Source organism: Chanodichthys erythropterus, chromosome 8 (assembly GCF_024489055.1).
Source record: "Chanodichthys erythropterus isolate Z2021 chromosome 8, ASM2448905v1, whole genome shotgun sequence".
Classification (NCBI taxonomy): Eukaryota; Metazoa; Chordata; class Actinopteri; order Cypriniformes; family Xenocyprididae; genus Chanodichthys; species Chanodichthys erythropterus.
Genome location: NC_090228.1, coordinates 2112270 through 2123608, shown reverse-complemented (window position 1 = coordinate 2123608; position 11339 = coordinate 2112270). Strand labels below are relative to the sequence as shown.

General features: G+C 33.8%; 2 protein-coding genes across 2 annotated transcripts; both read left to right on the top strand.

The window, feature by feature from the left end:
* The first annotated feature begins 1492 nt into the window (after positions 1 to 1492).
* On the top strand, positions 1493 to 7822 carry pwp1 (PWP1 homolog, endonuclein). Its single transcript, XM_067390809.1, has 15 exons — positions 1493 to 1654; positions 1747 to 1805; positions 2205 to 2380; positions 2475 to 2560; positions 2657 to 2753; positions 3926 to 4036; positions 4130 to 4254; positions 4667 to 4731; positions 4813 to 4909; positions 5323 to 5384; positions 5468 to 5579; positions 5653 to 5743; positions 6921 to 7042; positions 7117 to 7222; positions 7300 to 7822. Exons 1-15 carry the CDS (start codon positions 1589 to 1591, stop codon positions 7380 to 7382), a joined length of 1458 nt encoding a protein of 485 aa, XP_067246910.1. The 5' UTR covers positions 1493 to 1588; the 3' UTR covers positions 7383 to 7822.
* A 526-nt stretch (positions 7823 to 8348) lies between these two features.
* mrpl42 (mitochondrial ribosomal protein L42) lies at positions 8349 to 11069 on the top strand. Its single transcript, XM_067390808.1, has 5 exons — positions 8349 to 8484; positions 8707 to 8770; positions 10486 to 10570; positions 10673 to 10836; positions 10928 to 11069. Exons 1-5 carry the CDS (start codon positions 8415 to 8417, stop codon positions 10971 to 10973), a joined length of 429 nt encoding a protein of 142 aa, XP_067246909.1. The 5' UTR covers positions 8349 to 8414; the 3' UTR covers positions 10974 to 11069.
* Positions 11070 to 11339: the final 270 nt, after the last annotated feature.

Sequence of the window (11339 nt, the reverse complement as noted above, 5' to 3'; positions counted from 1 at the left end):
ATTCTATTTAACAGTCACTTGATTTAGTTTTGCAGTTAGGTTGTGGCTACAGTGTCTGTGGTCAATAAAAATGATTATAAAGTTTAAAGTCTTCAGAGTCATCATTTCAGGTTAACACTTTTTTTTTTTTTTAAGTTTACAAAAGGTCAGTAAGTCAGTAGTCTTATTAATGCATATAAAGCTTATACTTATACAATATGAGGCAGTCATGTGTTTCTGTGGTTGATAGCCTATAAAAAACAAACACTTCAAATTAAAGTTAATTACATCACAAGCACTGTCTAGCCTACGTATTCTCTCTGCTTGTCTGTTGATAGTGCAGTGGTGGTTATGTCATTTTAATATTATATAATATATATAATATTATATAGCTTTTATGACGAAGGTTTACATTATGCACGTGAAATTTGGCATGCGAGAGTTTAAATAAAATAGGCTGTTGATCGCGTGCCTGCTCTTCTGCGTTATTCATATTGAAGAGCATCAATTATTAAACAAGACTTGTAGCACAAGAAGGATCTAGCCTTAATAAAAGGTGAGGTGAAAAAATACCGTAGTAATTTATAGAAAGTACTATAGTGTTTTTGAACCATACTTGAATTAATTTGTTGTGGTAAGGCTATTGCTGTGGTAATATAACAACTATAGTAATATAAACAAATTACGTTACCCAATACTGTACTATGTTTTCTTTAAACTATATTATACTACAATACACGCAGTTAACTGTAGTACAAACTAAAGTACTACAGCCTATGCTGTAGCAATAATTAACAAAGTGTTGTAAATACTATAATATACAGTATATTTACTGGTTCAAAAACACTATTTACTATCAATATAGTAGTTTTACACCCCATGTCCAACCAAATGACGCCGATTGGATAAGTTCAGACAAATGACTATTTGTCTATGTAAAATATATAGCCATTGTGACAAAATTACATCCCGTGTCATTATAATTCGTAGGCTAGTTTATGCAAAATAATAATAATAATAATAATAACAATAATAAAATAAATAAAAAACTAGCAGTAAAAAAAAAACGGAGTAGGCTAATATAACTTGCATAAATCATATATTTCGCCCTCTCGAGCTATAAGCTACAGGTCCTGTAAAAATAGTTCATACTCTTCAAAATAAATGAATGCATTATAGTAAAATATATCTATGCAGGCACTCGGGAAAAACGTATAGTTTCCCTGTTACGGAAGTCAAGCATGCAGCAATATTTTATTTATTTTTCATTATCTCGACATAATTGTTTCTCGGGATCTAAACATTAAAAAAGTAGTTGTAATCATAAGAAAACAATAAATTAATAAAATAATAATGAATGGCCTTTCGTACTTTAAAAAAACGCATATCCCGGCTTCCGTACTTTTTTGGTTGGATCGTTATAAACACCTCTCTCAGTTAGAAAACACCCCAAAATTGGGAGACGCCCCTCTTTTGTTCCGCAGAGACTTGGAACGTTTCGCTCTAAGCGATTTTATTTCTGTTGTGACGTCATCACTGTGCGTCTCAGTGACGACTGCAGCTCGGGGAATCCTCGTGTTTTAACACCATAAATCTCTACAAATCAACCATGAGCTCTCAAATAACTTGTGTCGGATGGGTGAAGCGAGGAGTCGCTAAAGAAACGCCTGATAAAGTGAGTCTGTCACGTGATTGAGTTTATACTGCATGTTTCTGTGGCATCGCACACGTGTTTGGGTTTTAACTCGAATAAAATCATCACCACAGGTCGAGTTGAGCAAAGAAGAGCTGCAGCGCATCATATCAGAGGCTAAAGATGAGTTACAGTAAGTTTTACCTGCTCGGACTGAATCTGACACGGTTTTATGCACGCGATACGTTATATTTTAAAGCTGGTTAACAGTAACGATAATTATATTGCTAAAATTAGCATGTCAACTAACAGTGTCCCTGTAGCAGGACACTTAGTGTGCTGTTATTGTCACATATTTCAGAAAATAATATAAAACAGAAACACTTATCCTTTAAAAACCGTTTTGAAATTGGACGGTGCGTTACCGCGATAATGGTAACGGCACGTTACAACCATTATTGTGATATCAACTTCAAATTTGGAGGACAACTTTGATTTTCCAGCAATTTTAGAGTCAAAATTGTTTATAAGATATATATTTTGTATTTGTTCAGGTTGTTAATTTTAGGAAACTTCTATGTTATCTCTCCAGGGATCACAATGATGATGAGGAGGAGGAGGAGGTCGATGAAGGTGTGGTCAGTGAAGAGGCATCAGCTGTTCCGACGGATGGTGAAGAAATAAAAGAGGAGAAAGATGTGAATGAGCCGGAGGAGGATGATGAGCTCGCAGAGTACGGACTAGACAAATATGATGAAGAAGACATCGGTATGTGACGAGCACACGTTATTCTTTCCCTGTTCCCTGTAGAGTTGGTGAAAATCAGTTCCTCGGGATGTTCAGCGTTTCTTCTCTTCTGCAGCTGCATCAAATCTTGGAGACAGTCTGGCAGGATTGACAGTGTTTGGCACCAATGAAGAAGATCCGTACATCACCATCAAAGACACAGTGAGAAACACAAACACACTTATCTTGAGGAATGGGACGGTTTCTGGAAGTGTGTGTGTGTGTGTGTGTGTGTGTGACCTGCGCTGTGTTTTTTAGGATCAGTACGAGCGGGACGATTTTCAGATCAAATCCACTGATAACCTGATTCTGGCCGGACGAGCAGAGAAAGACTGCTGTAACCTGGATGTTTACGGTTAGTTTTAGTTTTTCTTTAATATTTTGACTTCATTTTTCTATTTTCTGTTTTCTTTTTAATAATAAGTAATTTTCTTGTGTGTTTTTGTTACTTTTATAAGTTGTTTTTTTTAAATGTTATAAAATGTTTTTTTTTTTTTTGTTAATTAATTTTATTAATTTGATATTATTCAAGTTCAACTAAATGAAAATGAGAAATTGTGTTTTTTTGTTTGTTTGTTTTTTACAAATTTTATTATTTTTTTATTACTTAATAAAAAGTAATTTTATTAATTTAATATTGATCAGGTTAAACTAAATGAAAATGAGAAATGTTTTAGTTTTATTAATTTTATTTTTTATTAATTAACAAAATTAATTTTATTAACTTGATATCAAGTTGAACTAAATGAAAATGAGATGTTTATATAGTTTTTATTAAGTTTTTAGTAATTAATAAAATTTATTGTATCAATTTTCATATTAATCGGGCTAAACTAAATGAAAATGAGACTTGTTTATTTAGTTTTTTATTTAATTTAATTTTATTAATAAAATTAAAATTTAACAAAATTAATTGTATTAATTTAATATTCAAGTTAAACTAAATTAAAAAATGTTTATATAGTTTTTATGCATTATATTAAGTTATTAATTAATAAAATTTTATTTTGATTTTAGTCAAGTTAAAATAAATGAAAACGAGAAATGTTTATAGTTTTTATTCATTTTATTAAGCATTTATTAATTAATAAAATATATTTTCTTAATTTGATATTATTCAGATTAAACTAAATGAAAATAAGAAATGTTTATATAGTTTTTATTAATTTTAAAATTGTTTTAATAAAATGTTATACTAAATGAATATAAGAAATATATTTTTATTAATTAATAAAATTTGTTTTGTTAATTTAATATTAATCAAGTTAAACTAAATGGAAATAAGAAATGGTTGTTTAGTTTTCTATTAATTTTATTAAATTTTTATTAATTAATACAATCTATTTTATTAATTTGATATTAATGTTGTTAAATTAGAAGAAAAAGAAAAATGTTGCTTTGGCAACAATGAGTTTGTTTTTATAGTTATCATTTATTTTATTTCAAGTAACACATTTTTGTTTGTTTTTAGTTCTAGTTTACTATAATAACCCTGAAGAGTGTGTGTTTGTGTGTGTGTGTTTTCAGTGTATAACTCAGAGGAAGACTCTCTGTATGTGCATCATGACATCCTGCTGCCCGCGTATCCGCTGTGTGTGGAGTGGCTGAACTTTGACCCCAGCCCAGAGGAAGCACAAGGTGAATATTTGAATATGTAAATATTTTGTATTGCAGGAAGATTTGCTATTGAAAAATGTAGAAGGTAAGATTCTGTTGATGTGTTTGCTCCAGGGAATTACGCAGCCGTGGGGAACATGACGCCTGTGATTGACGTCTGGGATCTGGATGTGGTCGACTGTTTGGAGCCGGCCTTCTCACTCGGCAGCAAGAAGAAGAAAAAGAAGAAAGCAAAGAAGGTGCTCATCTTTTCTTCTCTATTGTGATGTATATCAGAGTGAAACGGCTTCACAAACAAGAACAAATGTAGGGCGGGGCTTGATTTTGTCTGTGGGGAATTGATTGGATGGTTGTGGTTTGCTATTGGCTGATCTCATGTGAGTGACAGGATGCCCCGCCCTCGTCATCAGAGATGAGAAGAGATGCTGCAATAGTTATTCTGATTCAAGATTTCAAGGAACATGAATTTAAACAAAGAATGACGTGCACCGATAAATTATTTACCGAGATATTCCATAAAAAATAATTTGCCATTGGATTTCATGCTATTTATATGCTGAATTTAGTCATTAATGTGTTGAATTTAGCGTTATGAATGTTCCACTGTGATGTCCGATGTTTGTGAGTAATTTTTGGGGGGATTTTTCCAAGGCGGCTGAGCCCGTCGACGGCCACTCGGATGCTGTGCTGGATCTGTCCTGGAACAGATTGGTCAGGTGAGACGTCTGAGCGTTTCCGAACACCGCCTGCTTTTCTTCATGCCGTCATCGGTGACTGATGGAGTGTTTTTGGTGCAGGAATGTTCTAGCGAGTGCGTCTGCAGATGAGACGGTGATCCTGTGGGATCTGGAGAAGGGAAAACCAGCGGCGACCCTCAAGAAACACACGGATAAGGTACAAACGCACACGGCTCAGTGATGAGATGATAGGGATGATGCACACCACCGTTTCTAAAAGAGTCTCTTCTGCTCAACAAAGATGCATTTATTTGATCAAAAATACAGTAAAAATAGTGAAATATTTTTACAATTTAAATGAACTGTTTTCTATGTGAATATATAGTAAAGTATAATTTACTCCAGTGATCAAAGCTGAATTTTCAGCATCATTACTCCAGTGTCACATGATCCTTCAGAAATCATTCTAATAAAGTGATTTCTGATTATTATTGATGTTGAAAACAGTTGTGCTGCTTCATATTTATACTTTTCAGGATTCTTTGATGAATAGAAAGTTAAAAAACAGCATTTATTTGAAATAGAAATCAGAATCGAATATTTCTGATCATATTCTCTTATCTATCGCAGGTTCAGACGCTGAAGTTTCACCCGTTTGAGGCTCAAACTCTCATCAGTGGATCATACGACAAGTAGGTCATGATGTCACTGTTGATTTGACCAATCAGAGCGCAGCACGACTGCGTCTGACCAATCGGAGCGTTGTGTGTCACAGGTCAGCGATCCTGTACGACTGCCGCAGTCCGAACGACAGCCATCGAATCTGGCGCTTCAGCGGGCAGGTGGAGCGTGTCATTTGGGACCATTTCTCTCCGTGCAACTTCCTGGTGAGCAGCTGAGCCGTTCGGTGTGTTTATTTTGTGAACTCTGACCTTGAGTAATCTGTGATGTGTGTTGCAGGCGAGTACAGAGGATGGCTTCATTTATTGTCTAGACGCTCGCTCGGATAAACCCGTGTTCACGCTGAGAGCTCATGACGGAGAGGTTTCAGGTCTGTAGATTCGCTCTCAGATCAGGGTTATTATCGCTAACCTTACCTGAAATAAACTGATATATTAAAAAAATAAATAAAAGAAACGCAACTAAATGACTAAAACTTTAACTAAAATGAAAATGAAAACAGAAAATATAAATAAAATATATCAATTTCACTACAATAACTAAAATAATAATTTTACTAAAAGTAAAACAGTATTTTGTTTTTTTAAATAAAATGAAATAAAATAAACACTGACTGAAATAAATTGAAATTCTTTATTTTCCAAAACTAAAATGAGAAATGTTGCTTAGCTTGAAATAAAAATTAATTTAAATAATAATTGAAATAAAATACTTATATATATATATATATATATATATATATATATATATTTTTTTTTTTTTAAATAGAAGCTAATAATTTTTTTTTGCAAAAATATTAAAATTAAAACAGAAAATAAAAAGATTAAACTGATTCAAAATATTTAAAAAACTGAATTAAAAATTGAAAAACTCGAAGGCATATATATTTTTTATTATTATTAAAAAGGACACTTTTTTTTTACTAAAACATTAAAATGAAAATGTAAACACATTCAAATAAAATCTATACAAAATATTAAATAAATTAAATAAAATTTAAAAACTACATAGATGCATTAAAAAAATAACATAAAAATGAAAGAAAAAAGAAAAAAAAGTTAAACATTAAAATTAAAATAACAGAACATAACCTATTTAAAATATTATAAAACCATGTAGAAAATAAAAAAAATAATAATAAATGTAAAAATAACTTTATATTTATATATAAATATTAATAAGAATATTTGTAATATTTTTTATTAACAAATATTAATAATTTTATTAATAACTTTATCATTTAAAATAAAATAAATTTTTTCTTAACTGAAAATAAATATTTCCTTTACTTTATTAAACATTTTATTTCAGATAGTTGCTGATGCAAACTTTTTTTTATTTTCATTTAGTTTAACTTAATGTACTAAATAACTAAAACTGGAATAAAAATTAATAAATAATTAACAAAATAATTTTAAACTTTAACTAAAATATAAATGAAAACCCAAAATATATAAAAAATAAAAAATAATTCAAATATTAACAAAAACTACAATAATATCTCAATGACCATATTAAACGTGACCCCGGTTTGACCTCTGCCGTAGGTATGGACTTGAGCAGTCAGATCCGCGGCTGTCTGGTCACGTCTTCAGCGGACAAACACGTGAAGATCTGGGACATTCTAGGAAACAAACCCAACCTGATCCACTCCAGAGACATGAAAATGGTAGCGTATCTCCTCCATACGAGCAGCAGGAGCGAGTGAAACCAGGCTTTAACGTCCATCTGTCTCTCTCTCAGGGTGTGATCTTCTGCGGCTCCTGCTGTCCGGATCTTCCCTTCGTCTATGCGTTTGGAGGACAGAGGGACGGGCTGCGCGTGTGGGACATCAGCGACGTCGCTGCCGGTATGAAGCTCAAGCCGTGAGGGTTTTCTTGATGTGTTGCTTGTTTTGTTGCTCACTGTAATCTGTTCTGTCTCCAGTTGCGGAGGTTTTCGGCAGTCGGGAACGTTTGGTGGCGAATACAGTATCCGGAGCGTCCGGCAGTGAGATGGAGGTGTCATAACGACCAACATAACGAGAGACTGAATCAAAGAAGCACAGAAGACGGAGAATCATTGCTTCATACATGATATGAACAGCAACTGTCAATATGTAAAACATATTTATGTTATCAGATGAAGCGTTACGAAAAGACTCTTACTGTTTATCTGATATATATACTGTATATATATATATGCCGATATCAGATCTTTGCTGTCTTCAACAAATGTTTGATGCTGAACAGACTGTGCTTTCCTTTAAGAGGGAATCTTAAGATCTCCTGGATGCTTGCAGATATAACTTTCTTTCCATATTTCCTCTTTTTAGGAATTGTATGAATAATTATGAATAATTTCTAAAAATGATTTCCCATTTTTGGGATTATGAAATTGCAGTTGTTATAAGAATAACAATAAAACTGTGGAATCCAAGAGAACTGTCTATTTCTGTGATCGTTTAATAAATCAGATGCTTTGATATTTTCAGAAATTAATTCTCTCTATGCTGCCCTCCAGTGGGCAATAGCGGTACGGTGGGGGGGATTTTTTTTTCCTCCTTTAAAATAATTGTTTATAAATATTCAAAACTGACATGTGTCATGCAAAAATTAGATTTTTAAATGCATTATGATTATCCATATTAATGTTTCGCGGCCCTTCAGTGGGCTGAAAGAACAAATTTTTACTGTAAATAATTGTTAAATCGAATTCTCACAACGTAACTTATCTCTGTCTGAACGACCAGCAGCGCGGACTGTTTCCTAGCCGGAGGAATATTTGTGTAGCACACTTGATTATTGCCGTTAGGAGGCGCTCTAAAGTTCAATTGACTGAATTCCCCGTTGAACTTAATTCAAATCTCGGGGCATATTTTGAATCGAATTGCTATACAATTCGGATTATAACCACAAAAGTAAACAAAACACATAAGGAAGAATAAAAACGTGGATTAATGCTGTAACAAAGACCGCACAAAACTGTTGTGTTCCGCCCACTTCAGGTTCCGTCTTCTCATTAATTTCTCTTCCACCGATTCAGTTCCGTGAGCGGAAAGCATGGCGTCGGGTCACATCAGCAGGCTTGCTAGTCTGTTTTACACCAGCAGAAATATAAAACAATTCAGAGGTGAGCTCTCTCATACAGAAAAACTATTACATTGTGTTGATAAATAATCTAAAGCGTAACTATTGTTGTAACACAGGACTGTGCTGTACTGTATAACCTTTAACACTGTGACATTTCCAAACCGTATTAATTTTGTGCTATTTTGTCTTTTGTCTGTTTGCATTCAATTCAGAGGTTATAGGAAAAAGTTAAAAAAAAAAAATTACTGTTTTTCATTCTTAGCCGGAATCTTTCTGTCATCTCACAACAAATCTACTCTTAGAGGTCCATCCATTAACGACAGCAGGTCAGTGTTTATTATTTAAAGGGACAGTTCACCAAAAAATTAAAATTATGTCATAAATTACTCGCCCTCATGTGCGTAAGACTTTCGTTCATCTTCGGAACTCAAATGAAGATCTTTTTGATGAAATCTGAGAGATTTCTGTTACTCCATTGACAGTCTACGAAACTACCACAGGGTTGCCAGGGTTTCGCAACAAAACCCGGCCAACTGCTACTCAAAATTAGCCCAAAACTAGCCTAATAGCATTCAAGGGGGTAAAATCTGCATATTTGTTAGAGTTCGCCTAGTAAAATTGGCATTCCAGGGGCTAAATATCATGTTATTTGTAGAGATCGACTGATATTTTAGCATTTTACTATAATTGGATATCAGTTTTGTAATAACTGATTTACCGACAAACGCCACCATCTTGTGGGTGTTTTGAGAATTGCACGCATGATCGCCATTACAGCTTGTCTGAGGGGAGACAAGACAACGGCGTGCACAGGTAAAGTATACTTCCCTGCTTTGCTGTAATTAGTAAAATTTATTTACCATAACAGCCATTAATGCACAAATTAGATGTGTTACATAAATGCCTGAAATGCAGCTTGTCTCTAAGCAATAGATATAGATAATCCGTCATGTCCTGTCCAAATAAAGATGCATGAATTAAATAATACAGCCATGAATGAGCACATGTTGGACATAAAAGCGCTGAATTTAATTCTCTCTCTGTTGTCTGTTCATCATTAGTCTCGTGAAGTCGTCTGCATTTTGCTTTTCACTCAGCGGGTTGATGCTCGGCCACCGCATGTAACTTTTAACACTTATTTAAAACACAGTAATTATATAAAGATTTACTATATATAATCATTTATCTCCGCGAGCGATTGCAGTTTGAGTATAGTTCTGTGTAAATGCAGATATATTGGTATTATTGGAAAAATATACTGGTGTATAAATAAGATTTGTTTTGTTTTCTATGCAAGGAGGGAGTGATTTTTATAAATAAAATGGTTTCTTCAGTTCAGTGGTGTTGTAATCATGTCAAAAACTGAAGTATAACAGTAAATAATAAATATCAGTTCTGCATATCGGTTATCGGGCACATAAATGTACAAATTATCGGTATCGGTTCTAAAAAAAAAATCAATATCGGTCGATCACCTGCAGACATAAAAACAACTTCGGCAACATTGCTAAAGTACCGGACATGGCAACACTGAACTATCACCTTCAAGCCTCTCTGCTCTGGCGTCAACATAACATGCATGCGTCGCGGTGCTCTTGTGAACACGCATTGGAGATTAATATTTTGTAAATAAAGTGGTAAATTGTTTTTTTGTGCAAACAAAGCACTCGCGTCGCTTCATGTTAAACCACTGGAGTCATAAGGATTACTTTTATGATGATTTTACTACCTTTCTGGAGCTTGAAAGTGGTAGTTGCATAGACTGTCAATGGAGGGAGGGGCAGTAATCTCTCAGATTTCATTAAAACCATCTTAATTTGTGTTCTGAAGATGAACAAAGGTCTTACGGGTTTGAAACGACATGAGAGTGAGTAATAAATGACAGAACTTTATTTTTTTGTGGTGAACTAACCCTTTAAACCTTTGCATTCTTTATAAATGCGCATTTAATTGTGCAACATTATGATGCATTTGCAGTTATTGTACGTCAGGCATCATCTGTATCAGATGTTTACCTAAATATGTGTCATATGTGTTTCAGTAATGTGGAAATTGCAGTAACATCTGATGGAAACACAATAGTGTGTTACCATCCCTCAGAAGACGTACCCTATGAGCTCACACAGGTGTGTATTTCTTGTAAACTCGCATAAATCCTCATGCATGTGCAGAAAGAGAGCAGAATCCTTTGTGTAGTTTTGATAGTGATGTTTGTGTGTTTGTTGTAGCCGATTGTCAGACCAGATGCCGTCAGTGATTATGCAGAGACTCATGAGCAGGTGCTGAAAGCCAGACTTGGTAAAGAGGTTTTAAATAATAAAAAGGCCCCGACCATCGAGGAACTGAGCAAGATGTTCTACACCACCAAACACCGCTGGTACCCCGTCGGACAGTGAGTTTGCTTTCTGTGCAATACAAAAACATGGCTCAGATGCAGAAAATGCTGTTGCTGTGCTGATGAACTGGTTTGTTGTCTTTCTCAGGTATCACACCAGACGCCGAAACCGAAATCCACCCAAAGACCGATAGTTCTGGATGCTTTTCCTGTCTTCTCTGATGTTTGTTTAGTATAGGATTGACACTTTGTACATGCTCTGCTACACATGAAATAAACCCTTGCCTCGGCTGTTGATGCAGTGTGTTGTATATTATAATTTATTCACGGTCGATCATATGGTAACTTATAAAATATCAATTGAATGATTGACTTTAATGCGATTTAATGTTTTAAAGTTGATTACCTCAGATAATTGCATTTAACGTAGTATAAACATACATTTTTTGTAAAGTCAAAATAAATATGAAATAATGTAAAACTTCAGAAGTGAGATCATATAGAGCACATTGGTAATTTACAATGCTTTACATAAAACAAACTTTAAAAGAATCAAAAGA

Excerpts from the sequence above, each read along its gene's own strand:
- mrpl42 (XM_067390808.1), top strand. The coding sequence starts at position 8,415 with ATGGCGTCGGGTCACATCAGCAGGCTTGCTAGTCTGTTTTACACCAGC. Across the intron at positions 8,485-8,706 it reads AAATATAAAACAATTCAGAG|CCGGAATCTTTCTGTCATCT; the intron begins GTGAGCTCTCTC and ends TTTCATTCTTAG. Across the intron at positions 8,771-10,485 it reads CCATCCATTAACGACAGCAG|TAATGTGGAAATTGCAGTAA; the intron begins GTCAGTGTTTAT and ends TATGTGTTTCAG.
- pwp1 (XM_067390809.1), top strand. The coding sequence starts at position 1,589 with ATGAGCTCTCAAATAACTTGTGTCGGATGGGTGAAGCGAGGAGTCGCT. Across the intron at positions 4,910-5,322 it reads TCAAGAAACACACGGATAAG|GTTCAGACGCTGAAGTTTCA; the intron begins GTACAAACGCAC and ends TATCTATCGCAG. Across the intron at positions 7,223-7,299 it reads CATCAGCGACGTCGCTGCCG|TTGCGGAGGTTTTCGGCAGT; the intron begins GTATGAAGCTCA and ends TTCTGTCTCCAG.